General features: G+C 48.2%; 11 protein-coding genes across 11 annotated transcripts; 2 read left to right on the forward strand and 9 right to left on the reverse strand.

Annotated features, from left to right (window-relative positions):
* Positions 1–339: 339 nt before the first annotated feature.
* On the reverse strand, positions 340–1,199 carry BO83DRAFT_375222 (DUF3140 domain-containing protein). The gene is made up of 3 exons (XM_025530408.1): positions 1,068–1,199; positions 878–1,003; positions 340–747 (listed from the first exon to the last, which is right to left on the reverse strand). Exons 1-3 carry the CDS (start codon positions 1,094–1,096, stop codon positions 546–548), a joined length of 357 nt encoding a protein of 118 aa, XP_025391435.1. The 5' UTR covers positions 1,097–1,199; the 3' UTR covers positions 340–545.
* Positions 1,200–1,405: 206 nt separating this feature from the next.
* On the reverse strand, positions 1,406–3,053 carry BO83DRAFT_353968 (uncharacterized protein). Its single transcript, XM_025529076.1, has 3 exons — positions 2,464–3,053; positions 2,162–2,398; positions 1,406–2,115 (listed from the first exon to the last, which is right to left on the reverse strand). The coding sequence occupies exons 1-3, from the start codon at positions 2,619–2,621 to the stop codon at positions 1,524–1,526; spliced, it is 987 nt and encodes a 328-aa protein (XP_025391436.1). The 5' UTR covers positions 2,622–3,053; the 3' UTR covers positions 1,406–1,523.
* Positions 3,054–3,465: 412 nt separating this feature from the next.
* On the reverse strand, positions 3,466–4,939 carry BO83DRAFT_375225 (SDR family oxidoreductase). Its single transcript, XM_025530409.1, has 5 exons — positions 4,691–4,939; positions 4,586–4,644; positions 4,165–4,539; positions 3,912–4,109; positions 3,466–3,837 (listed from the first exon to the last, which is right to left on the reverse strand). The coding sequence occupies exons 1-5, from the start codon at positions 4,764–4,766 to the stop codon at positions 3,754–3,756; spliced, it is 792 nt and encodes a 263-aa protein (XP_025391437.1). The 5' UTR covers positions 4,767–4,939; the 3' UTR covers positions 3,466–3,753.
* A 27-nt stretch (positions 4,940–4,966) lies between these two features.
* Positions 4,967–6,886, reverse strand: BO83DRAFT_353975 (fungal specific transcription factor domain-containing protein; the record flags this gene model as incomplete). The annotated part of the gene is made up of 3 exons (XM_025529077.1): positions 6,825–6,886; positions 6,581–6,707; positions 4,967–6,394 (listed from the first exon to the last, which is right to left on the reverse strand). The coding sequence occupies exons 1-3, from the start codon at positions 6,869–6,871 to the stop codon at positions 4,967–4,969; spliced, it is 1,602 nt and encodes a 533-aa protein (XP_025391438.1). The 5' UTR covers positions 6,872–6,886.
* A 2,186-nt stretch (positions 6,887–9,072) lies between these two features.
* Positions 9,073–10,406, reverse strand: BO83DRAFT_457348 (uncharacterized protein). The gene is made up of 3 exons (XM_025537098.1): positions 10,033–10,406; positions 9,417–9,681; positions 9,073–9,350 (listed from the first exon to the last, which is right to left on the reverse strand). The coding sequence occupies exons 1-3, from the start codon at positions 10,068–10,070 to the stop codon at positions 9,324–9,326; spliced, it is 330 nt and encodes a 109-aa protein (XP_025391439.1). The 5' UTR covers positions 10,071–10,406; the 3' UTR covers positions 9,073–9,323.
* A 114-nt stretch (positions 10,407–10,520) lies between these two features.
* Positions 10,521–12,254, forward strand: BO83DRAFT_434422 (extracellular dihydrogeodin oxidase/laccase; the record flags this gene model as incomplete). The annotated part of the gene is made up of 2 exons (XM_025535792.1): positions 10,521–11,823; positions 11,881–12,254. 2 exons carry the CDS (start codon positions 10,521–10,523, stop codon positions 12,252–12,254), a joined length of 1,677 nt encoding a protein of 558 aa, XP_025391440.1.
* Positions 12,255–13,315: 1,061 nt separating this feature from the next.
* BO83DRAFT_405652 (RNA dependent RNA polymerase) lies at positions 13,316–17,227 on the reverse strand (the record flags this gene model as incomplete). The annotated part of the gene is made up of 4 exons (XM_025533822.1): positions 13,316–13,835; positions 13,884–14,201; positions 14,264–15,633; positions 15,692–17,227. 4 exons carry the CDS (start codon positions 17,225–17,227, stop codon positions 13,421–13,423), a joined length of 3,639 nt encoding a protein of 1,212 aa, XP_025391441.1. The 3' UTR covers positions 13,316–13,420.
* A 411-nt stretch (positions 17,228–17,638) lies between these two features.
* BO83DRAFT_395915 (uncharacterized protein) lies at positions 17,639–18,953 on the reverse strand (the record flags this gene model as incomplete). Its single annotated transcript, XM_025533108.1, has 4 exons — positions 17,639–18,075; positions 18,149–18,452; positions 18,492–18,707; positions 18,894–18,953. The coding sequence occupies 4 exons, from the start codon at positions 18,951–18,953 to the stop codon at positions 17,639–17,641; spliced, it is 1,017 nt and encodes a 338-aa protein (XP_025391442.1).
* Positions 18,954–19,309: 356 nt separating this feature from the next.
* On the reverse strand, positions 19,310–20,203 carry BO83DRAFT_305229 (uncharacterized protein; the record flags this gene model as incomplete). The annotated part of the gene is made up of 2 exons (XM_025527257.1): positions 19,310–19,811; positions 19,872–20,203. 2 exons carry the CDS (start codon positions 20,201–20,203, stop codon positions 19,310–19,312), a joined length of 834 nt encoding a protein of 277 aa, XP_025391443.1.
* A 1,646-nt stretch (positions 20,204–21,849) lies between these two features.
* On the reverse strand, positions 21,850–23,883 carry BO83DRAFT_305334 (FabD/lysophospholipase-like protein; the record flags this gene model as incomplete). The annotated part of the gene is made up of 6 exons (XM_025527259.1): positions 21,850–22,325; positions 22,375–22,472; positions 22,532–23,290; positions 23,358–23,582; positions 23,657–23,792; positions 23,844–23,883. The coding sequence occupies 6 exons, from the start codon at positions 23,881–23,883 to the stop codon at positions 21,850–21,852; spliced, it is 1,734 nt and encodes a 577-aa protein (XP_025391444.1).
* A 628-nt stretch (positions 23,884–24,511) lies between these two features.
* Positions 24,512–25,451, forward strand: BO83DRAFT_395918 (uncharacterized protein; the record flags this gene model as incomplete). Its single annotated transcript, XM_025533109.1, has 5 exons — positions 24,512–24,745; positions 24,803–24,947; positions 25,003–25,085; positions 25,117–25,292; positions 25,331–25,451. The coding sequence occupies 5 exons, from the start codon at positions 24,512–24,514 to the stop codon at positions 25,449–25,451; spliced, it is 759 nt and encodes a 252-aa protein (XP_025391445.1).
* Between the last annotated feature and the right edge of the window lie 1,028 nt (positions 25,452–26,479).

Raw genomic sequence — 26,479 nt, forward strand, 5'->3', positions numbered from 1 at the left:
GCTCACACCTCATCGTGGTGCTGGAGTCTAGTAGCCTGTCCTCTTGGGGGGTGGAACCTTTTGGGGTTTGCCCTTGGGGGTTGGGTGAAGCTAAGATGAGCTTGGTAGGTAGGTATATAGATAGATAGATAGGTAGTTGGGTAGTAATGATAGAAGAAGAAGAGGAACATGGTATCTATTGTTACTGTAGTACGTATGATTAGTGTGTAGTAGATAAGACTTTACATTCCTAATTATTGGTCTATCAATTCAAATGAACACCAGACCAAACAATAAGCAATAGTAAAAGGATCGCTACATAAAGCAACCACTTCTACCCTACCCTCTCATTTAGTCACAGAAACATTCATACCACAGACAATGGCCTGAATTCGATAGACCTCTCGAGTAAAAATGTATCATACAACCACGATACTCCCCAACAGCCAACGCAACCATAGTCACAATCACACACCAATAAAGCAGACTCACACACAGACACACAACCGCCACCAACCCCAAACCACCCCTTATCATTCAAAAATAAAGAAAAGAAAGAAATACATCTATCCCTTCAACGGATCATGCCCCCAATTCTTCAACGACTTGTAACTCTTACTATCCGTATTCTGCTTGGCCGTCTCCTCCTGCGCCAAATGCCGTTTACAGTACGACACTACCTTGCGCATATGATCGACGTCTTCGTCCGAGTATCCCGATGGATCTTTGGACGGGTTATGTTCCAGGATGGAGACGATTTTGCGGCCGCTGTCAAACCCAGATAGTTATAGACATATCGTTAGCTTGAATAAAAAAAAACCAAGGGGATAAGGAGATATTAGTGGTTTGGTTTAGGTAATAGTAGTGAAGAAAGGGTGGGGGTGGGGGAGGAACATGCCTTTCATGTCCAATCGTCTCCCCCGACGAGGACGACTCGTTCGTCCAGCCTGAGGACTGCGATTGGGTGCCTTTGAGCCAGTCGCGGAGCTCGTTGGGTGTCATGTTGACGAGGGAGTTGAATTCGCTGTCAGCATTATTTAGTAGTAATTTTTGGTGGAAGGGGTTGTTTTGGGTAAGGGGGAAAGTACTCGATGACGGTGTCTTTGGATTTGACCATTTTGGTGAGGCTTTTTTCTGTTCTGTTCTGTGGTATGATAAACTGTGAGATAGTGAAGATTTGGAGGTGGTCAGTAAAAGAAACTCGAGAGGGCTAGTTTCTGGCTTTGTAGGTGAGGCGAGATTTCCTGACGTCATGTTTCCGGGAACAGATACATCGTCATCGTTCAACTTTTGGGTGGGAGTGGTTGGAGAGATGAAAGAGGATTTGTTGTCTATTTGGTAGAGATTAAGGTTCGGGAAGGTTATTTTTGTTCGGTTCTCGAGGTGGATGGGTTTGTTGTTCATTCAGTCATGGCGTGCGATAAATCGAAGAAAATAATCACATTGGTATCGATAGTATAAGAAGGACTAGATATAAGACGTTCACATCCAACTCCAGCAGTCTGCCACCTAAGTCTATACAACAAGAAATATCACAAACTGGCCTAAGGGCCTGCACTGAGAGCTCGCCCGCATTTCTGTATCTGCTTGTAGACCGGCTCCTTGGCGAGATATTCCTCGGTAGCATCCACGATCGTGTCGATTTCATCAATGCCATCGAGAGAAATATCTGCTAATCCGTTGGGTACATCGAATCGGAATAAACGATTCTCGTCATCCAGTTCCGTATGCTCTCGAAGGAACTTGTTCATGTCCACCTCGGTGTCGATGGAATCAGTGCGCGATGACTTCAGTAAGCCGAACATCGCTTTGCTGGATCTCTTGATTGAAGGAACACCGGTACCGATGGACACCATGCATCGTATTTGGGTATCCAATGAGCCGGATGGCCATATGCCTCTCGCCTCTATCCAGACTTCTCGCACCGGATTGTTAGCGTCTGTGTTGCTGTTGTAGAATCGCCGTCCGCTTGGTCCAATGGGGACGGGATCGAAGAGCTGCTCGGTGGAGAAGCAGGCTCTGCCAGCTTGCCATACTTTGGCGGTCTTGTAAAGCTCGTTGGAGCAGTATTTGCTCGGATAGCTTGTTAAGGGTGCTAGATTCCGTTTTGAACCGTCGTCGGTCACGCAAACGTAACTGTGCCAATTAGAAGGCAGTTGAATAATCCTTAAGATGGACTCACACTTTGCAAGAAGACGCTGGCTCTCTTAGGAGAATGTCGTCCTCATAACCAAGCTCGTGAAGAATCGCCTTCATGGCAGTTTCGATCCTGCGACCGTCATATTTCGATTGTCGGCGCAAGTTGCCTCCCACTGGCAGTAGTCGCTTTCGAGCAAATACGTGATTTGACAGCCGCTTATATGCGTTGATGCACTGATCAATATCCATCTCCAATCGACCAAGCATAATGGCTATCAGCCTATGATATGGAGCATTAGTAATGAAACCCCGATCGGGATGATTTGTGCACCATAGAATGCCTACCCGCCTGATCCCGAGCCTCCTATCAAATCAAAGTACTCGCATGGCTTTGGTGTGTTTTCAGGATCGATGGATTCCATGATATGCTTCAGAATGTAAAGGGAGGATAATCCGCGGACACCCCCGCCATCGAGGCTGAGGAGACTGATGTTCCTCACCATGGTGTAAACGGTAATGATGAACTTCAAGATGAGCTCAGAAACCAACGTGGTTCAGCCACCATGAGCCACGGATCCCGATACTATTTATATGCCATCAGATTTGACACCGAACACTGCCTATGGAAATCTTCGCCTCGAGATAATGACGCAATCCGTCAACGGCTGATCGGGCTCAAAGCATTATCGGGGCTGGTATCAGTGCAGCCAGTGAAGACGGTTCATGAATCAATTCCGGCCCGACGTATTGATCGACATTGTCCATGCGGATTCTAAGCAATAGCAAATGAGATCAATGCCTCGCTTCTTTGGGCACGTTGGAGCGGACGGCTAGTGCGCACTCACCGTCTTTTCCAGGCCCCATTCGACGCAGCTCGTTTTATCATGGTGGGGGAGCATGTCGGGCTGGGATTTAACTTCAAGCAGCCACAGTTCATAGGCGGGGTGACAGCCACGTAGTCAGAGCTTAGCGCCGTCATCCTTGGGTGAAGCAACCAGCGGCCCATGCTCATTGGAACTTCCGGGGGAGGATATGATGGTGCCTAAAGTTGATCATCGCATCGAGGAGATATTTGCATTAGCTTTATCTGGATGATATAGCCCTTGCATTATCTTCTGTTGGAGATAGAGAATGATTATCATGGATGCATGGAGAGTGGGGGAACCGCCAAAACCTCGATTCAGTTCATCCCAGAAGTCATCGGACACCTTATCGACACCTGAGGCATAAAGATACCAAGAATACGCTAGTGCCAACGATAGCGAAGACCATCACTATGAGGCATCATACTCGGTCTGCACAAGGTGCGGACAGCTTCTAGGGAAGACCCTCGAAGGAAATACACACTTTCCCCTTCGAAGATTGACTGCACCCTCAAGAGTTGGGAATTGATACAATATAATTCATAACCTGTGCCTAAACGAACAGGTCGGGTATTGAAGAGAAGCCTTGCGGGCTTCTCCTGCGTCTCGCTTACAATAGACCTCGTGTTCGCGTGGACTGATCATCCGTCTGTGAAACATGTTCTTGAGTGTGACTACACTCCTACCGCATCTTACATATGTCTACCCATTGGTGTCATTTGCTGTCAAAAGAGTCCAACACAACGTGGACGCTAGGCTGCAAGAGTCATGCCTAAGGCAGCGTGTAGCCGCCATCAATCACGAGGTTGGCTCCAGTCATATAGCTCGAGGCATCGGAAGCGCAAAACACATAGGCCTGAAACATTAATAACTGTTCATCGTTTCGGATAAAGGAAGTAGTGAAAATTCACAAGGCAGAAGCTAACTTACTCCTTTGAGTTCATAGGCATCAGCCATTCGCTTAGCCGGCACCATGTCGTTCCATTTCTCGCGCCATTCCAGAGGGTGGATATCGAGGATTTCTGTGGCTATGAACCCCGGGGAAACGCAGTTGACCCGGCAAAAGTCAACCCACTCAACAGACAGACATTTTGCCATCTGCACGACCCCGGCTTTGGAGGCATTGTACTGGACCATGCTGCTTAGTACACACACCCTAGAATCAAAATAGAATGCAACATACCGCTGCTTGCTTCTGAGGCACATTCACCAATGTTGCACTGACAGAGGCCGTGAAGATGACATTCCCATGTCCTTGTTGCTTGAAGATCCGAGAAGCCGCTTGCGCGCTATAAAACGCGCCATCTAGATTCACTTTCATGATGTCACGCCATTGTTCCGTGGTGTAGTCTTCCGCCGCGATATTGGAAGTGACTCCCGAATTCACGACGATAATATCGAGCTTGCCAAAGTCTGAAGCGATCTGTTGGATTACCCTTTCGATATCCTCCTGATTTCCAACATCCGCCTTATAGGCAGCTGATTTCACGTTATTCTGGGTACCGATCTCTTCGGCAATGGCCTCTGCCGCTTTAGAAGAGTTGTAGACCAGGGCCACCTGCGATAGTCAGCACAAGGTGGCTTGGTAGAACGCTTGATCTTACATTGGCACCAGCTTCCGCGAGGGCCCTCGAAACCTCGAGTCCAATACCCCGGGCGCCGCCTGTGATCAGTTAAAAGCTGCTCATGTTGCTCTGCAGGGAAGGTACCTGTAATGGCAGCAACCTTGCCGGTGAGGTCGAAGGCCTTCAGGACGTGCTTGTTCTCGGGCTTAGAAAGAACCATGGTGGCTGTATGACTGAATAATGGTTGAGATTATGCTCATGCTACATAGCGAGCTTTGTGTCGGTGAAGTACTCCGTGCGACGTAGGGAACCCCGCAATAGACCCCCGCAGCGGAGGTCCTCCGAGATTGGCACGTGGTAGTTATTTGTCTGAGCGCGCCTCATCTGAAGTATCACGTTCACGCGCTCAGATAGAAGATCTCACAATTCATAGAGATAGCTATCATCCACGAAATTAGCCTGATGAATAAGACTGTGTGCCGATAGTTGTTTGTGCTTCTCAAGGGCATCCCCAGAAAACCGTAACGAATCAAGCGCCATCGCTGCTCCAAAATGCCCATCACGCGTCTCGTAGGCCCCAATCAATAGACTGAGGTCTGAGATCATCCGCTGAGCATGAGCAGACGATACAAATCTTTCCTTGATAAAAGCTAGGCAGTCTGCAGCATTAGAAACGGCGGATTCTGATGTTAGCTGCGGCCGCACGTTTGGCATATGAGCGAGAAAGAGATTGAGGCGTGCAGCCTGGTAAGCGCATCTCGCAATATCAAATGAGAAGAGCACCTGGAGATTCATCTTTCGAACTTTCTTAATGGATTCTACTATCCAGTCACTGTGTTCCTGACATATTTCCTGGGCTTGGCTAGCATAGGTGCTTGATCCCAAGGGACGTAATACCACATCAGGGGCCGCATTGGGATGTCCGAGAAGGAAGAGGCGAAACAGGTCACAGTGTGCCTGACGCCAAGCGAGTTGGATCTCCAAAGATCTCACAACCCACCGGAAGTTTGGCTGGATTATGGTTCCAGTGGCCGAAGAACCCACAACGGACGCTATTTTCTCCTGAAGCTGAGTGAGGTTCATTTGAAATCCTTGCACAATACCCTGAAACTCTTTGAGAGGCTGCTCCAGCAGGGCCAACTGCCTGGTGAAGCGCATGATATCTCTGCGCACCCTGGAAATACGCAGTATCAGCTCCAGCATGCTGTAGTGAGCTTTGTCTTCAACCCGAGCGGTGGAAGGGCCCCGTATTGTGTCGGGATCCGTTGAGCCAAATTCCTCTTCACGACACGGATATTGCTGGTATATCTCCTCATAATTTATCGTGCTGTAGCTGGGAAGCCCTACAGAAAAGTAACCATCTAGTAGTGCCATCGTCCAAGCAGCTCTCCGCCGAATCTCCTGAGTGACAAAGCTGAGGTGTGGGCTTTCATGCTTCAGCTGGAGAGCAGTCACATGGCGGCTCGCAATGGAAGCCATCATGAAGGCCCTTTCGAACCGGCCAACTTCGGCATGATACTGGATAATCAAGAAGAGTGCCTGCAATCTGAATATTGAAGGCGTCTCGATCATGTCCCAGATCCTCTTTTCTGACAGTTCGATCAATGACACGGTTTCGGAAGGCTGAGACCCAGATGGTCTGCACCTTAGTTTGACCAAGGCGCACATAGATAACACGAGACTTGGCTCGAGCGTTCGAGCAGCACACATTCGCCGAATTGAGGGTTCGTGAAGGAAGCTGTAGGAAGGCAAGGGATACAGGTGCAAAAAATAGTCATCGAGAACTCCAGCTAACTCCGCTCCGTCCTTCACAGGGTAAACTCTGATAGAAATCAGCGGCGCGATCAACTATAAAACGCTCATAACGACCGTCATACAGTCCTTGCTGCAACACATTCAGGGAGACCAAGCGAGTGGAAGACTTGACTGTCGATTTTCCATCTCGATCCTGAGATAATCGGCGAGCTCCTCTAAAGGCTGGATATTGGCATTCCTGATGGCGTCGGTGACAGTTATTGCACTGTGGCGTCTCACCTGAACATCGGGCTTTTTGAAGACGGCAATAGATGCACGCCCGAGTTCCACGACGTCTTCCGGGATGGCCACCGTCATGCCTCGGGCGCCCGGGGGATGGGTTATCCATCTCATAGGAGCATGCATGCTTTAGCCTCTCGCAATTCCCACAAGTGTACTTTTTACGGTCGCAGCGAACCTAAAATGTTATAACGACTAAGAATCGATGCAGGGTGAAAAGCAAACGTATCAAATGGAGGCTTACCTTGCGCGACCGACACTGAGAGCACGGAGGTGCAGCTTCCCGATCATGGTGGTTATCCATGTGCGCTCACAATGTCTATCATCAAACACGCGATCAGGATACTTGTAAATCAATAAAATACTAGCTCTAGCTGGATTTGCCTACGTTCGACGATTGTCCAGCTTGTATATCAACGTGAACGCTATTGCGCCTTAGAGGCGTGCGATGGCGTCAGCCCGATGTACCTGCAGCCGAGGGATAGTAGGTTGACAAACTCCGATCGTAATTCCCATACTAATCTCCGTAGGCTTGCAGGTCTGGCGCATACTATAGTGCAGGTAACACAGCAGAAACTGAAACTACTGGTTACATGTGAGATGTATTCTCCGATGAACCACGATGCCGACCGTAAGACACGGGAGCCTTTCCGAGCCGCTCGTCGTGATGACCTTTGGAAAGTGTCATCAGCACAGTCTCTTCAAAGAAGGAAGTTCGGCTGCGGAATGCAACAGAGGCAAATGCAAGGGCTTGGATTAAACTTCACGCGAACAGAGTATTTCACCCGGTTGTTCCACGTAGACCGAGACCAGTACGAGTAATCCATACCCAAACTTTGCGCGGATGGGGTATAGTCTAAAGCAATGCGTCCTCCCATGATAGTCGCATGCACTGGCTCACTGATGAGCCCAGGCTGCCGAAAGAAGGCATAATCAGTCTTTCAACGACGGAGAAGACTCTGACCAGAGACCGGCACAAGCCATTGTGGGCATCAAGAGTCATGGGAACGCCAGGAAGTCGGCCAAATCCACGCGGAGAAGGAAAAGGGGTGGATAATCGACCCAGCTCGGCATCGCGCCTTCCGTTTGTAGATGTTGGCGAACTGCAACGTTCTCAGAGCACACCATCACAATTTATTCCAGCCAAGTCATTTGCCTCTGCCTTCATTTTTGCAGGGCATCACCTCACGTACTTTCTCGGCCTTCAGTCTTTGCATCCTCGTGATGTCTCATTTGCTGCAATGTGAAGATTGCCTGCCACAGTATCTACCAATCAAGCCCAAGTTTCTCGATTGGTTTAGCCGACATCGTCATCGCAAGATACATAATCTGTCGGGGCGGTAGAAAGAACCAGAGAATGCCTGTGTCACCTCTTGGAAAATAATTTCCGATCACATTTGATTATGGCTCTAACTTGTTGGATTTGAAGGAACTTGCCTGTGACTCCTTGCTCGACCTGGGCATCCAGGGTCACCCCTGGTACCGGGTACCTCGTGTCTTCGCCATCAAGGGTTGTTCATACACCTCACTTAGACTCCCACTGTGTGCCCCGCACATGTGCCACTTCTCTTCTGGGCATAGATGTCCCGGATCAATGGGACATGTTGGTAATAAGCATATCCCGGCTGAGGTTCAGTCCAAGTAGCATGACCAACTAGAAGCCCATGACGTTAAGTCTAGCATGGGCCGGTTTGATAGGGAGCCATAATCAAGGAACGCGCTGTGATGTCGGACAGCCCTTGAAGGCTGAGAAACGCACGTGGTAGTGCGGTGAACAGCATCAGGCAGGCTGGTTTGAAACTCACATCGAAGATATCGAAACAAGTTTGTTCGGCTTATGGGCCGGTGGGTATGTCTCAAATCAGATTATTGTCATATTTAGAACATTACCCGAGAGCTAAGTCCAAGCCACAGGGCTCAAATATCTGACATGATAGCTTGAATGAGAGAGATTTTACACTCACTGACCTGTATTCATCTTCTGATGGTCCTTCTGCATCCCCAGGGGCTCAAGCAGCCTTTGTGAGCTTTCCCTTGCTCAAAGCCTGCGATCGCGTGCCAAACCAACCTGGGTCCTCTCGGCTTTCTGACCGAATTTTTTTGGTTACCAAGTTTGAATGGCTCAAAATTCGAAAACCGATAAATATTGTCACCTCTCGTAGTCAAGCTTTCGTAAGAATTTAGTTTGATTTTTATTTGGCTTTTCGGTGGAGTGTTCACTGAGCCGAAAAGTACTGGCAGCGTCTTATGCCGTGAGTTGCTATCGGTGAAGCTGAGACCAATGACGGAAGACCTGGAGAATTAATCCGCAAGCGATAATGCTTGTTGAGGTGTCATACTAGAGTGCGCCTGACCGCAATCATTCCAAACGTGGATATGAGCAGGCGCATGGCTTGGATATTGATGCTTTTGTTGGGATCTGTAAGAAAAGTCGAGCAGACCCGAGAGGGGCCGAGCCGTGTTTGCTTTTTCCGCCCACGTCTCTTATGGTGGCTGCAGCATCACAGAGTTGGGAGAATATTTACCGCTTGCGGTTGGACTGCCACCGCTGTTTGGCTCGGATGATGCGAAAAATAGCCGAGCTGCAGAGTACCCTCTGACCTCTTCTGGAATGAAGACTCACACAGGCATTCGAGGCAATGAACTTGCAAAGCCTTGCCTGAGGCGGGTGGCCTAAGTTGAATAACAAGAGAACAGTCAGAGCTATTGTCGCAGATTCGAACAGTGTATCGCCTGACATCGTCTAGTGCGCATCTGGGGGACGATCCGACTATAATTATTATCAGCCTTATCTTTACTAACTTGGGACAGTTCATTGCTCGAAGATTGGGGCTACCAGCTTGACGGAAATGATCTGATACGTCGAGCTGCCTGTGGGTGTGCCTGAGCGGAGGCTATACGATCTAATTTGGCGACTAGCGGTCAGCCAGCCCCAAGCTAACACGATCGGTACTAGACTCAGGCAATCCATGTGTTGGGGGGATTCGAGTTGGGATTGGACAGGCTTTACGAATTGTAAGCTAGATCGGTTGGCTCTGGAGTGCGCCATGTGCGCCCCTTCTGCTGGGATGAGCTGTCCGGGATCCGAGCGATGACTGATACTATAGTACCTGTCACTATAGTCATTACTCGCTAAATGGAACTAACGCTCATTCCAAGTAGGTGGGGATGGCCTCAAGTACAGAGCCTAGTCAGTCAGTTGATTGTCGATGCGACCAAAGCGACTGGCAGCTGAGACACCTTGAGATGGGATCCCTGATGGCCCTTGAAATCTATTGGGCTGATAGTCAGGCATAGCCATTTCCTGAAGGAAGCAAATCCCATGTGTGATGTGTTCAATACGAACCCCAGCAAATCATACTGTATCGGATGTTGCGGCTCAGTCTAGCTCCCTCACATGTGTTCATCTCAAGCACATGGTGCAGCTACACTGGTGGACCTTGAATCGTTACATAATTGCTCCGTCCATCGGATGTCCCGTTCGGTTCATCTGGGTGGGGGCTCGTACAGCTGGAGGATTATCTGCATTAGGCTATGCAGTAGATCCGACATCTGGTGAACTCTCACGGACAAGGCAATCCCGGGCGATACAGCCCCCTTGGATCATCGTGGAGGCAACATCCCAGCCTAACAGGACCAAGTGACTCCTGCAGCTACAGGCCTGAAAAGAGCAAGAAAGGCAATTGAAAAATACTAGCAAGACCGGGCTCAGAGTGTATATAAACCACAGGGCCATCATGAACGAAGACACGGCAAGAAGCTGGCGATCCGCGTAGATCTTGCCTTCACTTGGTTCTTTCAATCTTGCGCTACTGAGCACTAGCGGCACATCATGACAATCTTTTTGCTACTCCTTGGGCTTCTAGCCCCATTGGTTTTCTGCAGTCCAATCAAACATGCTACTCCGCATCATTCCCAATCTGCCCCAATACCGAGAGATATGCAAGGCAACTCTTCGCAGTCACCCAATACCCCATGGCAGGGATATGATCTAAATACGAATTACTATGAGACCATTCCACAGACGAATGTTGTGCGTGAATATTATTTTGACATCGTCAACACGACCGCTGCTCTTGACGGAGTCGAGAGACCAGTGCTTCTGGTCAACGGCCAATTTCCAGGCCCTACTATTGAGGCCAACTGGGGCGACACTGTCAAAGTTCATGTTACGAATCGCATGGAAAACAATGGTACGGCCATCCATTTCCACGGAGTTCGACAGCTGTACAACAACCAAATGGATGGAGTAGCAGCGTTGACGCAGTGCCCTGTTCCCCCAAACTCCAGTTATACCTACGTCTGGAGAGCCGAACAATACGGGTCGAGTTGGTATCACTCGCACTTTTCTCTCCAGGCATGGGAAGGCGTCTTTGGGGGCATTGTGATTCACGGCCCTGCGACAGCAGAGTATGACCACGACTTGGGTGTGGTATTTCTCAATGACTGGTCGCATCAAACAGTCGACGAGATGTATCAATCTGTACTCGAGAGTCAGGGGCCGCCGCATTTTCAGACAGGCCTTATTAACGGGAGCAACATCTGGGTTACCGCAGATAACCAGACCGTTGGTCGTAGATTCCATACAGAATTTACACCAGGACAAAGATACCTGATCCGGCTAGTTAATGCAGCTATGCATACCCATTTCAAGTTCTCGATCGACAATCATGACCTTACCGTCATCGCTAGCGACTTCGTTCCTATTTTACCATTCACAACGAACAATGTCCCCATTGGCATGGGACAACGGTATGATATTATCGTGACAGCAAATCAAGCTCCGGACAATTATTGGATCCGAGCGATCCCGCAGTCCTTCTGCAGTGACAATTCGAATCCAGACAATATCAAAGGGATCCTCCACTATAAGGGTGCTTCCAATGACAACGAGCCCACAAGCACAAAGTGGGATTACGGTGACGACTTCCAGTGCCTGGATTTCTCATTAGACGAGCTTGTCCCGTGGCTTGCCCTTGATGCAGATATTGGTGGCGCCCAGATGCACGAGTCAGACGTGGACTTCAGCTCATTCGGAGATGTTCCCTTGTATCTGTGGACAATGGGAGGCAATGCTCTTAATATCTCGTGGAAAGATCCCACCCTGCAGCAAACCTTCGACGATCCCGACAAGATGGACTGGGAAGCAAGCCAGGGAGTGATAGAGGCTGCGATCGCGAATAAATGGACCGTTTTGGTTGTCCAGACAGATCTTCCTGTTCCTCACCCGATCCATTTGCATGGTAAGCAAAAATCCAGGGCTGAACATGGAATGTGAACTCACTAACTCTTAACCGCAGGACACGATTTCTATCTCCTTGCTCAGGGTTTCGGCCAGTTCAGCCCACAGAATGTCACGCTCAAAACAAAAAACCCACCCCGCCGCGACACTGCGCTCATGATCGCTGATAGTTCCGCGACGGGTGGCGGCGGCTATATGGTTATTGGCTTCCCCGCCGACAATCCGGGTGTATGGCTTATCCACTGCCACATTGGATTCCATGCAACGGAGGGGTTCGCGCAGCAGGTTGTCGAGCGACAGAGTGAGTTCAACTCATTCTTCAGCGAAGATTTGCTGGTGAACACATGTGATGCGTGGGACGAGTATGCCAAGGTGAATCCCTACGGACATCAGTACCGGGGTCTTGCTGGGCCATACGAATCGGGTATATAAGGAGTCAGTCACCTTTCACTTCTGATACTTGCACCATGTCCACTCATCGTTTATTTTGGATATTGTTCGGGGTTTATATACAGCACTTAATATCTGTCTCACATTGGTTAGACGCTTAATGATGGAATGATTATAATGAGCCGGCAGCATATATACATACATACAGAAGCATCAGACTAGTCCTTTTGCAATCGAAACATTCATTGCCAAACCATGCAAACACCCCTACATAGATGATGATGTCAGCTTTCCCAATAGTTAACTCTTCACTGCACTTTCCCTCTCGTGACCTACCTAACAACCACTAGTACTAATCACCCATCCATCACCAAGCGGTAACCTATTCCACTCCCACCCAAAACTCAAAGCAAATGGAGGTACCCAATCCACTTCCCTCCGGAACGTCCGAGATGTTGAAACAATCGCGAAAATCCACTTTGCCTGACAGGCCAATAGATGGACGTGCTGGTGACGCGTGGACGTCAGATATAGATATGATGAGATTATATTATATTATATCATATCAGATTAGATGGTGCTATTAGAGCCTGAGGCGAAAAAGTACGAGATGATCATGGTTATGTAGATGGGGATTTTAGAAGTAGAGTATTTTCGATGATTGAGGGCTAGAAATTTGATGCATGAGGCGAGTGGGTGGATGATGATGGGATTTAGGGGCTTTAGTACGTCAGTAGTAGCAGCAATTGATGCTTTCTTGGCTTAGGTAGACAAGGAAGTGAGATTGGAGATGGTGTGGTAAGTTGGACATGAACAGCTACTACTTCATATTTACATTAGATGTGCGGCGACTAAGAGGCGGTCGTTCTCGGACCCGAAAACACTTTCCAGGGGACTAAGGCTATCTTGGCTATCCAGTAGGAGAATATCCATGCTTGCTGTTGTTACCAGATGCAGGAGTTTAACGTCTCAGGTGTTTTCTATGTGTTTGAGACAGCATGTTACTTGAATATGGGGCTGACTCGTATATGCAAGGATGAACCCACGTGTGTTGGGTGGATGGTATGCAGGTGGTACAGAGTAAAAACACATTCAGTGGATTCCTTTGAATACATCTAAACAGTCATGATTGTCGTCCTAGCTCTCCAAACATATTAGCACCATAAGCAGGCGAACATATGCATTGCCAGTTACAAGTATGCATCCTGTTAAAACTTTCGCTTTTTACCCTTCTCAAAGAGATCGAGCTCAAATAGCAAAGCGCAGGCTGCGACCACACGGAAGCTCTTAATCTCACCATACACTTCTCTACGACGGCGGGCGGGATCCTTGTCACTCTCACCACCGACATGGATGCAGGCGAGGCATAATTCCAGAGGCTTGAGTTGATCCGACAGACTGGTTATTGGCGACTCGGATGTGCGTCCTTCGCGCATCTGCCCCACAATCCAGGTAGAGATGCGATCAAATTCATCGGCGAGTTTGTTGGATTGATCACGCTGCCGACGGGTCTGCACACCCCCTTTATTCAGGACAGACCCAATGAACACTTCTAGCTCACTCAGTGGCTCGATTGGGTGCTCGGAGTAATTGTTTCGTGCCGAGAACACGGCCTCTTCGTATCTGAAGCCACTGTCAGTCAGCCTCGGGCATTAGGGTTTCTGGACATACCGTAGGCGAATGTGTCGGGCTTCATCCAGCCAACGCTCCCATGACAAATCTCCTAGTTTATTACAGCGCTCAAGTGTAGACCATAAAAACTCGTCCCAAAATTCATCTTCGTTGGGCTGGACTTTGCTTTGGATGTCATTCTGCCAGATGTGTCGTTCATCAACACCTCTATAAAGCTTGCCCAATATCTTTTCTGATCTGTAGTACCTGCGGAGCGGCTCCAGGTCATTATCCTCATCGTATGCGGCCTGAATAACATAATCCTCCAGCTCGATTTCAGACTTATTGTGGATGCGTGCAACTGGGCCTGGTGCCATACTAATTCAGTTGTCAGCGTTCAGTGTGCGAAAGATAGAGTATGGGAAGGATTGACAACGTACAAGTCAGGCCTAAAAGGATTCCCTTTAGGAATGTCCCCCAGTTGAACTGGAATACCCGTCTTAGAGAAGTCAACCGCTGTAGAATGCAATTGTGCCAGCTGTCTGCAGACTGGATGGGATGTTCCCTCCTCTTCCTGGTCAGCCATGATCATATGCCTTGTGGCGATCATCCCAAGATGATCGGTTTTCATGAAATCGAGGAAGAATTGCGCCATATCGTCGCGCTCCACTGGACGCCCGATGTCGACTGGGCTTACACGAGGATAAGCCGCGGGCGCAAATGTCCGGACCGGATACGCATCGGTATCCCAAATGATGTTAAATATGTCGCCGTCGAGGTCACCCCCGCTGAGCTGACTTGGTAGATCGCGATATCCCTTACTACTGAACACAATGCAGTTCGTGAGCTCCGCCAACGGATGGTTGTCAGGAGGAATAACGTTCTGTGCATATTGAATGTCTCCATCATGCAAAGCTGGCGAGCGAGTCACCAAAACCGTCCCAGCATTAGGAGGGGGCGCATGTCTTCCTTCTATAGGTTCATACGTCACGTAAACTTGGTCAGCTTCGAGAAGCCCCGTCTCGTCCATAACACCAAACAAAGTGATTCCCTTGAAAACAGGGATACGCGCTTTGTGCTTTATAAGGCGCAGTTCCTTGAGAACGACAGCTTCGACGACCGAACGAATAAAAGGCTCTTTCCTATAGTCAAGGTCACGCAGATGGCAATGACGGAAGAGTCTGTAGAGGCCTATGCTGTCGCCGACTGCCTGTTTTTTGATGAAGACTTCTGAATTATGAGCGCTAGCGGTGACACTACGAAGCTTGGTTAGTGCCGCATCTTGCAACGTGATGAACCATTCATCTGGTGTTCCCATATCCTCCAGAATCTTGATCATTTGTCGATTCAAGACCAGCCCCATAGGCTTAGCCGCCATGTCGCAGATCTCAAGGTCTTTCATGTCTCCGTGAAACTTGATCATGGAAGGTCGAATGTTGACTTGAGAGCCAGAAAGCCGACCATCAACAGCGAGCATGCCCTTTGCACCGCCTAGTCGGACCTGGAAGCAGGTAGGAAATCCTTTCTTCTCCGGTATGTGATGCCATATGGACTCTGCGACATCCCATGAGAGGGTCCCTACTCCATCACTGAAGACCCGCTTGCCGTCATTAGATGTCACATCTGCTATCTCAGAGACATTTATGTCATATTCAGACAGTGATATAGCGTAAGGAGTATCTGTAAAGGCTTGACCAATTCTCGCGGCACACCTAGCAGGTGATTGAATTTTGCTGAAGTCACCAAGGGCCTTGATGATGCTAAAGTGAGTTTGAAATTGACCGGATTCGTCAACAAATGGAGAGGAAAACTATATCGAAAGGGTATTAGCTACTATAAAAATCTCCTCATTTAGGTGCTGCACTTGCCCAGACAGCATGAGATCTCAGTGACGAGTGTGACCATCCCAAGAACGAATATGTCCGCCCAGCAATCTGAATGCCGTGGGTTAGAACATGTTTAAATCTGGCAAACACATCATCATAGCGAACTCGAGAGTTGAAGTGAAGATCTTGACCGTTCTCGTCACAAAATTGTACTCTAATGAAGAAGTCATGGTGCTTTGGGAATCTTCGCAGGATTCTATTTCTAGGCTCCAGTTCCGGTCCATGGAGAGTCACTCGCGTGGGCGTAACCATGACCTTGTGGATTGGGGTCAAATTCTCAGAAGGACCTAGCATGTCTCCAGAAACCGCCAAGTCTTGCAAGACATCTTTCTGGTTTTGCTTCACAGCTGCCATAAGAGCACCAACCTCATAGTCAGTTGGATTGCTGTGAGGGGAAGGCCAATCGATCAAGTCGAACAGTTTCTTCAAAGCCAGTACTGAAATAGGTCTTCTCTGAGCTGCTGCGTCTTCCTTATAAGACTTGACTAGTTCTTGAGTTAAACTCTGTACTGTGCGTGGCAGTAGATATGCGTTGTATGCAAGAGCCTGCAACTGGAACAAAATGCCGAAGGGAAGAGAGTTATTCCTAGTGCAAGTGGCCAATTCGTCCATGAGAGCCTTAAGTTGAACTTGAAAGGCACCCCTTGGTGGTGCGTTGATGGGCAGAATATCGTAGCGTAAAATGGGAATTTCCCACTCCTTGAGATCATGAATGTCCTTCATGAGATCAACGTAAGGGACCCGAAACTGATAGACAAGACATTGCCCAGCCACATCAGCGTGGGCTGTACTCAGGGAGCACATTCGCGAACGGGAAGGTGGCGTTGCATGGTATTTTGAAGAAAAAAGCTGGAGCATCTGGAATGCGACAGTCAAAGGATCAGAACCCTTATGAGTGAAGAAATATGGAACCGTAAATAAGGTCAGTGTTAGAATCCCATCCCGGGACCATATAAGCTCAATGACAGTACTCAGCGGTATGCGGATGTGGTGCTTAGATGTCTCCAACTTGACGATAATGGCCCTCTTCATGAACTTCATCAAGCCGGTGTCCGACCACTGCACCTCTGGGACATATCCGAAGTGCTCTCCCTGAAACATAGTATACCCACAGCTAAACCCCAGCAGGCGGAAGGAAATATGCTGATTGTCTTCATACTTGTGCAAGGTGTCTTTTACTCGCTGTTCAGCCATGTGCTGAAGATTTTGAATGGCAAATTTGCTCGGTGCCTTCTTACTCCGTGAGCAAAAGACATCAGCACCCATAATCTTCAATTTAGAACGAAGTCGTTGTTTCCCGCGAGCATTCATCGTTCCCGGTATTTCTTCCTGGCCATGTAAAACCAGGAACCGCTCTCCATCTTCAGGGCGATAAAAAACAAGAAACCCGATGCTTTTTCTCTTTGGCTTATCACATAGGAAGTCAAGGATGCCTAAGCGCTTCATAATAGGCTCCATCTCCTTCATTAAGCCTTGATCGGAGAGTTGAGCGGGGACATTGTGCATAAAAACCTCCATTATGAACTAGAAACTGACAATACAAGAAACAGAAGAGTGACGGCGTGAAGTAAAGGGATAAAGAAATGATGGAAGACAGAGTATATGTGAAGTGCGAGGAGAATGATAAGAGAAAAGTGAAGGGGGTAGAAGAGGAGGAAGGAGGGGATCTAAACGCCCGGCGCTTCTGCCTCCCCAATCGGGTGATAAGTGAATATCAGGTGACCCCAACGCCCATTCACTGCCACTTCATTCTACGGAGGCTCACGCCCTGATACATGCCCCCTCTAAGTCACAAAATAGTATGTGTGAGGCAAAATCAATGACGCTAAATGACAGAATCACCCGGACAGAAGGCTGGGACAATGAGACTAAACTGATATAAGATTTGGCCTCATGCAAAGTAAGGTAGAAGCTATCCTGTCTAATTGATCAGATCATATATTGAGTAGTGACATAAGGAATGATCTTCACTTCCCCGATCAAGCCATTACCCATCCGATCGGGCAACAGGTCACTCAGTAGAGGCGCGATCTCAGATATCTCGATTTCATCGTAAATACTCCGAATATGATTCCACATCAGCGTGGAAATCATGGCAGTCACTTCATTGGAATCGCTGGTGATGTATGGGCCAATGTCAACTCTAGGGTTGGTAAAATCCAGAGGTTCCACGTCATGACCATTTACGGTCACCTTGATGCCTTGGGCAATGTTGGGGAAGGTGAGGTATGCGCCATCAACATTGTAAGCAGAGCTCGGAGGCCAGGAGAAGAAAGACGAGTAGTAGCCTAGACCAGAAGCGTTTTTAAGGCCTGGGATATCTAGCCAGAAGACTAGAGTGTCGAGATGGTGAGTTGTGTTCCGCTCTCACGGCTTGGATGGCGGCGTCTGATATGTTGTTGGGGGCTTCCCAGTGTTCAGTGATGAGCGTTCAGTTACGTAAGTTAGAAGTAAGAGAGGTAGAATCAAGGGAGAGGTAATAGGAAGTTCCGTTGCTGAGCTGAAAATTGCAGTCATTGCAGTGATCGGTGGATGTGTGGAGCAGGAGACCACAGGAGGTGCTATAATTATAATCAAGGACGTTTGAAGGGACGCGTAAGGCATGAAGATACGGGGTCTCGATTTCAGACCACAATTCGTTGCTAAAGGCAAAAGCGACCGTTTGATTAGCAGCAACATGAAGAGGGATTTCTGTAGTGTTCCCGCGTCTCTGATAATGGAGTAATGGTCTCCGCTTGCCAGTCTAGCTATCCAGAAGGTAGGGTGTCTTAGTCGAGCTAACAGTGAGGTGGCCTCGAGAATCCGAGTCTCTCGAGAGGATAAATAGGTAATCAGTGCTATTATCCGTCCGAAGAACTGGGTACCAGGTGCCATTCGTATGAACTGCGACGCGCGGAGTGAGGTTGAGCTGCTGGAGCTTTGAGGCAGTTTGCCCAGAACCAGTGGCATAGACGTTCTGAGAACCGTTGAGCGTCCTCAAAGCAGCGTAAACCGCGGCCTAAGTCATGGCAACATCGGAATGCAATCGGAAATCCCGAGTACTACCGGACTGACGATCCGTGCCTGCCGCGGATTCTGTACCAATTCTCTCGGCTGACTTGGCTGGGCTCCCCAACCAATGCAGCTGATGCGTAGAAAGCATTTTTCAGTATTAGCCTCTATCTCCTACAACATGATTATATACTCTTAGTCTTGGAAGTGCACTCCTAACTATGATGCGCGTAAACAAGATAAAACGTTCCATGTTGTTAGATATTTCGATGATACTTACTGGATCCAATCGCGAAATGGGACTCTACTCACTACGAAGCTACTTATTGAAGCTAATAGAACGAAAAATGTCAAAATGGCAGATTCGGCTAATGTCAAGACACTAAAACATACAGCTGCGAGATCCCTTTCGAAGGCATTCACGTCGGTTATGAATTTATCAAGTAAGAGTCTAGTATTAGACCATGAATAATATAAAGGCATGTATATAGAGAGCAGATGGAGAGATATGCCCCAACAGGGATTATTTTTCACGGAACCCGGCGCTGTCTTGTTTCAGTACTGATGAATGCTCAATTAGGTATCAATCCTCAATATTGCCTGCAAGTCCTAGATCCGTGGTACCAAAGGCTTGCTTGAATACACGCGAGCAAACAAGTCCACCGGTGCCTCGTCCTTCCATTCAAAGCTGTACAGCTTGGATTGTCGGATTACTAGCTTCCGCTGGCTCATACATGCCATGAAGAGTCTAGCATGTTGAGGTAGGACGCATGACACCATAAGCACAGGAAAATGCTCTTCATTGCCAAAGAGATATGGGTGGACTTCTTTGCCTCTACCGTCACACTCGTCAAGGTCCTCCCGGACGCTTTCAGAATCCACCAGTCGTTGATTCGCACGGCCTTTCATCGCCTCGACAATCGCGCACAGCTCTGAGTACAGAATGGCGTCTTCCCGAGCTTCCTTCTCATCAAGAAGGTGAAAGGCTAGGTGTGGATATGATTTGCCATCTTTGGGGAGTGGCTCTACCAGACACTTGGTCTTCCACCAACCATTGTTGCTATAGTTATAGGCCAAAATGGCCTCAAGCCAAAACGTGCTTCCTGGTGCTCTGATACGCAATGATGTTAGGAAAGGTTCTTTGTCACTCGGTAGGTAAAAAGAGACTTACCGGACAAAACTGAGGTTCTGCTGAGACCGGGCCTCGCGAGTAGTGCGGTCTTCGATAAAAGTAGAGACTTGACGTACACGATCTATCTGTTCAATTGGGAAGTCCCTATTGCTATCGTCCTGATCGATATCAACGAATTCTCGTGCCAGCTTCAGATCGACTGGATGTTTCTCCAAATCCGCCAAATCCATTGGCTTAAACAAGATAGGAGGAACCATTGCCAGGTTAGCCTCTGCATTGTCTAAATTTTCGAAATCAAATCGAACCACATGTTCGACATCTTTCAGGCTGCGAATATTGACATGGCCATCCTCAGGCACATGTTTCGCCATTCTAGTATGGTGTTGAACAGCCCCTCTAGTACAACACGGTTCCTGGTAGTACTGGAGGGCATTTTCGCGGATTTGTTGTACAGTAATCCTCGCGAAAGACAAACGAGGAGATAGTCCTTTGGGCAAGATTCTATAATCAAGTAAAGGAGTCGGTTTAAAGACACGTCACGAGAATTTGTCACTCAGTCTGCTCTAAATAGCTAATAGGTGCCACTTTCAGGCTCATCAGTGGAAAGTCCGTGCAAGCATGATGTGATGAGTACATCACCCGGCGGAACATGCAGTCGAGTTTCATTGTTATATCGGGTCGGCTAGTGCGGCCTAAGTGGCCGGTTCCCCTCCTAATTTCATATAACATGCCTCGTATTCGTAGGTGGTCTAAGATATGCTTCCACGTGTAAAGTAATAACACTATGGTGTTGTATAGCTTTGGGGTCACCATGTCCCCTATAAGGTAGTTGTTTTCAATCATCCACACCTCCGAAGCTGCGACTTCGCGCGATAACCTTCGTCGGAATGATAAGGGTCTCCTCTCTGTTGGGAAGCCTAGTCGGCCTCCGGCCCCGATTTCTATAGTCGGCAGAGCACTACTACACGGCAGGCCTCCTCCCGGGTCGCTCAAGGGCGGTACTCAGTAGTTTGACGATACCACCTCCTCCACTTCCATGTGGTCGATGACGGATGTGTCCTTGCTTGGCAGTTGTACATATTACTGAACTAGACCTCGTTTTACTACTAGGTTGGGAATATGTATAAGTAGTCTCCGTCCCACTAGGACAGATTTCGAATATAGTATAAATTGAAAGACTAAAATACATTCTAGACTAAGTTTCCCCGGGAAAAGTTGATTGTATTTATATTAGAAGAACCAGGCAGGTAGGGAATACGAGATAGTTAATATACCCTGGTAAAATGGTGCCTTGGAGGCAATGAAGGTCGTGAATTACGATGCTTCAATTGTTATACCTCTATATTCATATCTACTATTTGGATAAAGACTACATAGTTATTCAATCCCATTTGATTGTAGTGATAGCCTATCCTTCTATATCTGTATCGTACGTTGTTTCTTAACAACCCTATGGAATCTCAAGGACTTCAGCATCATTTTAATTTATTACCATATTGTTTATATTAATATTTACATATGATATTTGCAGCTTCACGTGGAGTCAGAAGAGAAACTTTTTTATTGATTGATGAAGAAATTATTTATTAGTATTACTACTTCATCTGCGGATTAAGAGTCTACAAAGATAATCAATCCTGACTCCTGAGCTAGAGTATTCTGTTTATTGTGAATATTAGATATTGCTTAGAAATTATGGTAGTATTAGTAGCCTTAGTAGTATTAGTAGTACTGGTAGTAAGGTTAGATTAGTCAAAATGCGTGGTTTTGGGGTGCTCAGGTAGGTGGTCGTGCTCGGGTCCCAAGGAGGCACTCTAATAGTATTGTACTACTCCTTTTCAGAGATCTGACTAGTTAGAATACTTGAGATTTTCATATCCTCATATTATTGCACCGCAATGTCAATACACTTCTGGTATAGGGCCAAAGACTGGCTGGATACACCTATGTCTACCCAAAGAACCGCCAGGACGAACTCGCTACTTACCCAAAGCTCACTCAGCGCGCATGTCTCCCTTTAGTCAGGCTTCTGGCGTGCGACAAGCGCGTGTCTTAGTGCGGCGATCTTGTTCTCTAGCCACTTAGTAGACCAGTGATCCGTTGTAAACCACCTCAACTTGCCAGCCCGTGCCTCAATGTACAAGTCCAAAGCCTCACTCTGACACCCCCAGAGCTCTAGCAAAGCTCCCAATCGTTTCGCAGCCCAACAGTATGTTACACTCGTCTCACCAAACACTTGCTGGGCGGTGTGGAAGAGCTGACGGTATATTCGGAAGGTATCCCTCAGTCCCTCGTAAGCTAGAGTTAGCCGGGTGACAGTCGTTTTAAGATCCTCCTGTCCGACGCCGTAGGCTATTCGCGCAAGGTTTCCGCGCAAGCAGAGTTGCCACTCATCAGCTTGGGGAAGTCGTCTGGCGAGGATGCCTCTGTAGCGTTTGTCGAGCAGATCTGCCTGAACAAAAGCGTTCCATAGGTATGGGACATGGCCGATTTCTGCAGTGTCAGCAGGAATGCGACCAGGAATGGTGACGGACGGACCCACCTTTGTATAGGAGATAATAATATTGACTACCTCGGTCTTGATTCACAGAAATCTTTGACTCCCAGTGCTTTGCATGACGTTGGAAATCCAGTTTGGATCTAATTACGTACCTTCAGCTAAGCAATAAGATGTTATGCTATGCCCTCAGATAACCTACATCCTCAGTGCTTCAAATCGGTCCTTGAGCTTCTGGTCGTCGACATCTCCATTTTCCCCCACCGAATAAATTTCACCCCCTTCCTTCCGATCCCCCATCAACTCGGGTGTTCGAAGACCGAGAACCTTCATCTTCTCTACAGCCTGCGACAACTGCACACCTATAGAATGTTTTCCTAAATACGCATTCGTGTCGACCTCAATGTCCTCGCGTCTCTCGTGATCAAAGAGATTGAAGGCCTGAATGCCCTGATCCACATCGAAACGCTGGTACACATTGCTGGTAGGGTTGAAGCGCCGTGCCACGTTCCTATGTATAGGCCCTGTACCAGTTGCAATTTTCATTAACACCTCTATAGCCTGCACTGGCTTTCTAACCTTGGCAGTGATGGCGTCTGTGATGGTCTTCTTGTCCATACGTGTGACGCTACTGATGCCCGTGCCGATGGTCAGAAAGCATCCAATGTCGCGTTCTGGATCGAGGTAGCCATTGTCGGTCCACAGCGACGTAGCCTCCTCAAGCACGAGATCGGCAGGATTGTTGAAGCCCAACCCAGCGTCGATATACCGGATCTCGCTGCCAGACTGGCCGTGTATGAAGGGCTCGAAGATGGTTGTAGCGGCTGAGGTGGCGCGCACCGCTTCCCAGATAGTCCAGGGTTTGGGCCTAGGGTTGATATTGACGTTAATGTAGGTCCGCAAGGCCTCTGGCTCCTCAGGCGTTGCACCTCTGTACGGGAGGGTGTAGACGACGCTGCAGCTAGCGTGTGAGCAACGCAGTACTTGATATGTAGTGGCACGGACGATTGCGATGTTCTGGAACTTACGTCTTGCACGCATCATCTCCAAGAGGATCAAGTAGAGGATCATTCTCATCCCCAAGATACTTCTTCACCACTTTCTTTGTCTGCTCTTCAAGGACTTTCGCATCAAACATGTTTTCGTAAAAGAGGCCCCGGGGCTCCCCGAAGACAATCTTCCCAAGCTTCTGATACTCGGCGATGCAGCTTTCGACAGTCATCCTCATACGGCCTAACATAAGGGCAATAATTCTGGTAGAGTTAGCCTGAAGATTTTCAGCTTATAATAAAATGATTGGAATGGCACGATGCGCAGTAAAACTGACCCTCCAGTGCTCGTTCCGCCAATGATGTCGAAGTACTGATATGGTTGCAAGTCAGGCCTTTTCATCTTCGCACCAACCCTTGCCATGATTCTCTCTAGGATAAGCAATGATGATAGGCCCTTGACACCGCCGCCATCTGATAGTTTGTTAGCGAGCACCGCAATCATATTTTTAGTCGGGGAATTACCAAGGGCGAGGATCTTCAGTCTCTCCTTATTTGCAGACATCACCTGGCGATTGGTCACATGAGTTCCTGTACAGATGGCAGAGGTCAAATTCGACAATATATAGCATAGTGGCGTTAATATATATCAACAGGCCTTCTAGCGTCATCCATTTTATATGTCTCCCACTAATTATATTGTTGCTCGTATTTGAAACTGTCTTTACCGAAGATTAAAGATCGTATTACAAAGCATGTACCAGCGATGTCAAGCTGCCATTTGACGCAGCTGGTATAATATGACGTTAATATGATTGCTACATTATGGACCGCCTGGACTTGCGCCACCTTGCGATGCATCAGATCAAGCCCCGACAGCAATGTTCCCACCAAAAAGTAAGGCCAGCCCATACTCCAACAGGACTGCCAGGGATGTCCGTTGCCTTTACTGTTGATAGAGCTGGAAACCCACTTTACTTCCATATCTCCGACCCACATCAGCTAATGAAGTTATGATGTTGAGCCAAAAGACCCTTGTACGTTGCTGTCAGCGACTGTTCTCTCGACTCCACATTTTCGGAGAGAAATTGAAGCGTCAGGATCATCTGAGAATTCATCCAGATGTTGAGCACGCTCTACAATATATTGAAACACAGAATATCCAATCCAAGTTCTTTGAGAGAGCAACAGCAATGCCACAGGAACAGTCCGAGGAGGCAGGAAAGGCACTTCAGACCTGCGTATCCCACCTTGACTCCTGCCTCAAGTTTGGTGAGCTAATAGGCACTTCGCAATGGACCTCTGATGACGACTGGGATCTATCAATTGCCTGGAGCTTGTTTATGGACAATTTCAACATTGCCAGCCACCTGCTAAACTTGGCCGAGCTGGATCTCCATCTGTTCCTTGGGCTGCAACCCCAAGCAGTAAGTGCTCGCAAGTATCTATTTGAGTAGACGGCCTTGCTAATACATGTCATCCAGAGCCCTACCCCCCGCCTTGTGGCCCTTGGCCTCATCCGTGAAGAGTCGACTTCTAGCGCAACCTCATCAAGAGCGGAAACAATAGAATACTGGGAGGACTTACGAGGCAGACAAGAGCAGGATCGCCTGGCAGGCCGTCGACTAGGTACGATGGGAATGACACCCACGGGAACGGATCAACATCCAATTTCACCACCAAGGCCCTCATCCATTAAGCCGCCGGATCCATCCCAGGCGAAAATTGGCGAAATACTTACCGCATGTTGCCCAATCTTCCCTTTTAGTATGCTTGATTTTCTGATAAAAATCCATAGCCACACATCATCCCCTCCGACTTACCTCCACCATACCGACCACGGAAGTCCCCCATCAGCATCCTGGATGACAAGGGCAAGGGCCACCATGGCGACCCCCAACTGCACTCAGTCCACCGCGTCGCTTCCGAATCCTCACTTGACATCTCGGCACCTAGCGATACAAAGATACGCTTGTACGGGTCGAACATCAACTTTAACAACTACGCCACAGCTCCGCAACTTCGCCCGGATCTGCGTCCGACGCCTTCCACCATGATGCACTGGCAGCCGCCGGGAGCTCCCCCCCGATTCTTCACACCTCCACTCCCGCCGCAGAGACCACTGACATATAAGCCCAGCTGCACGTCGCTACGTGAGACAGCGGCGCTACATCTGCTGCGGCGGGGGGCGCCGGACCTCATACTGCACGCATTTAAGCCTGGGGTTACGTGCGAGCATGGCGTGGTGCATTTTAAGCAGCATCCTTACTGCGGGTGGGATAATTGTTGTAGCCGAAGAGGGTGTGGTAGGTAAATGTAGTGATCGGTTTTCGTTTTAGTGGGATTTGTTTATTGCAATGAAGGGGTCTATTAATAGGTTGAGGAGGGTTATCCACGTTCACTAGACCGACAATAAATGTACAGTATCTCTCTCCGCCGATCCTGCTGACCAGGGATTCCGACATCTCTGACGTGTTCAGCACATTATTTTCATAAAATAACAGCTCAAGCCCCACTCGCCTCAAATTCCTTAGGTGCGGGGATGACTCCATGTCGGAGCTTATTATCGATGAAGGAACTGCCAGGGCTGATTCGATTTCCGTGAGCAATACTATGCCGACCCGTATAACAGGCGGGGATCCGGATGCGGCCAATGGCAACCCGCATGTTTGCTCGGCAAATAAAGCCCATGCGGTAATGACCCACAGTTTCTGTCCTTATAAAGGTAAATTAAGATTAGTGTCAAACGCTATCAACTTCAGGTACGCCACATGACGCATGTCGATCATTCGAGCCCACCACCCTGTGCTTGAATTCGTGGTTTCGAATCCGAGATCCCCTCAACTCTGTCAGTCACATTCTGCTTGCATGTAATCTCTAAGTAAGAAAACAGCAAATAGTACTAGAAACTCATTACGATCACTCTTACTGTGGGAGGTGTAAGCGAAACGTCTTCAGAGATTTTATATCATACGTCTTCACTTATTGGACTTCACAGCTATCTTTATTTGAAATATACATGGTATATGACGGATCTTGTCTACTATAAAATCCATGACATGTTACACCATACAGAGCAAGCCCCATGAGATAAATTATGCATCTAAATTGTTCGAATATTGACCGTGATTCTAGAGCAGAAGGATGATGCGGTTTTGCCA

The sequence above is a fragment of the Aspergillus eucalypticola genome (genome assembly GCF_003184535.1).
Source record: "Aspergillus eucalypticola CBS 122712 chromosome Unknown BO83scaffold_4, whole genome shotgun sequence".
NCBI lineage: Eukaryota > Fungi > Ascomycota > Eurotiomycetes > Eurotiales > Aspergillaceae > Aspergillus > Aspergillus eucalypticola.

What these genes read in the sequence shown, in the direction of transcription:
- BO83DRAFT_353968 (XM_025529076.1), bottom strand. Translation starts at nt 2,621, where the DNA reads ATGGTGAGGAACATCAGTCTCCTCAGCCTCGATGGCGGGGGTGTCCGC. An exon ending in GGAGGCTCGGGATCAGGCGG is followed by an intron (nt 2,399 to 2,463) that starts GTAGGCATTCTA and finishes TCCATATCATAG; the next exon opens with GCTGATAGCCATTATGCTTG. An exon ending in CCAGCGTCTTCTTGCAAAGT is followed by an intron (nt 2,116 to 2,161) that starts GTGAGTCCATCT and finishes TAATTGGCACAG; the next exon opens with TTACGTTTGCGTGACCGACG.
- BO83DRAFT_457348 (XM_025537098.1), bottom strand. Translation starts at nt 10,070, where the DNA reads ATGAACCGAACGGGACATCCGATGGACGGAGCAATTAT. An exon ending in CCGATGGACGGAGCAATTAT is followed by an intron (nt 9,682 to 10,032) that starts GTAACGATTCAA and finishes CAGGTACTATAG; the next exon opens with TATCAGTCATCGCTCGGATC. An exon ending in AGATCATTTCCGTCAAGCTG is followed by an intron (nt 9,351 to 9,416) that starts GTAGCCCCAATC and finishes TAATAATTATAG; the next exon opens with TCGGATCGTCCCCCAGATGC.
- BO83DRAFT_375225 (XM_025530409.1), bottom strand. Translation starts at nt 4,766, where the DNA reads ATGGTTCTTTCTAAGCCCGAGAACAAGCACGTCCTGAAGGCCTTCGAC. An exon ending in CAAGGTTGCTGCCATTACAG is followed by an intron (nt 4,645 to 4,690) that starts GTACCTTCCCTG and finishes AACTGATCACAG; the next exon opens with GCGGCGCCCGGGGTATTGGA. An exon ending in TCGCGGAAGCTGGTGCCAAT is followed by an intron (nt 4,540 to 4,585) that starts GTAAGATCAAGC and finishes TGACTATCGCAG; the next exon opens with GTGGCCCTGGTCTACAACTC.
- BO83DRAFT_375222 (XM_025530408.1), bottom strand. Translation starts at nt 1,096, where the DNA reads ATGGTCAAATCCAAAGACACCGTCATCGA. An exon ending in TCCAAAGACACCGTCATCGA is followed by an intron (nt 1,004 to 1,067) that starts GTACTTTCCCCC and finishes TAATGCTGACAG; the next exon opens with CGAATTCAACTCCCTCGTCA. An exon ending in GAGACGATTGGACATGAAAG is followed by an intron (nt 748 to 877) that starts GCATGTTCCTCC and finishes TGGGTTTGACAG; the next exon opens with CGGCCGCAAAATCGTCTCCA.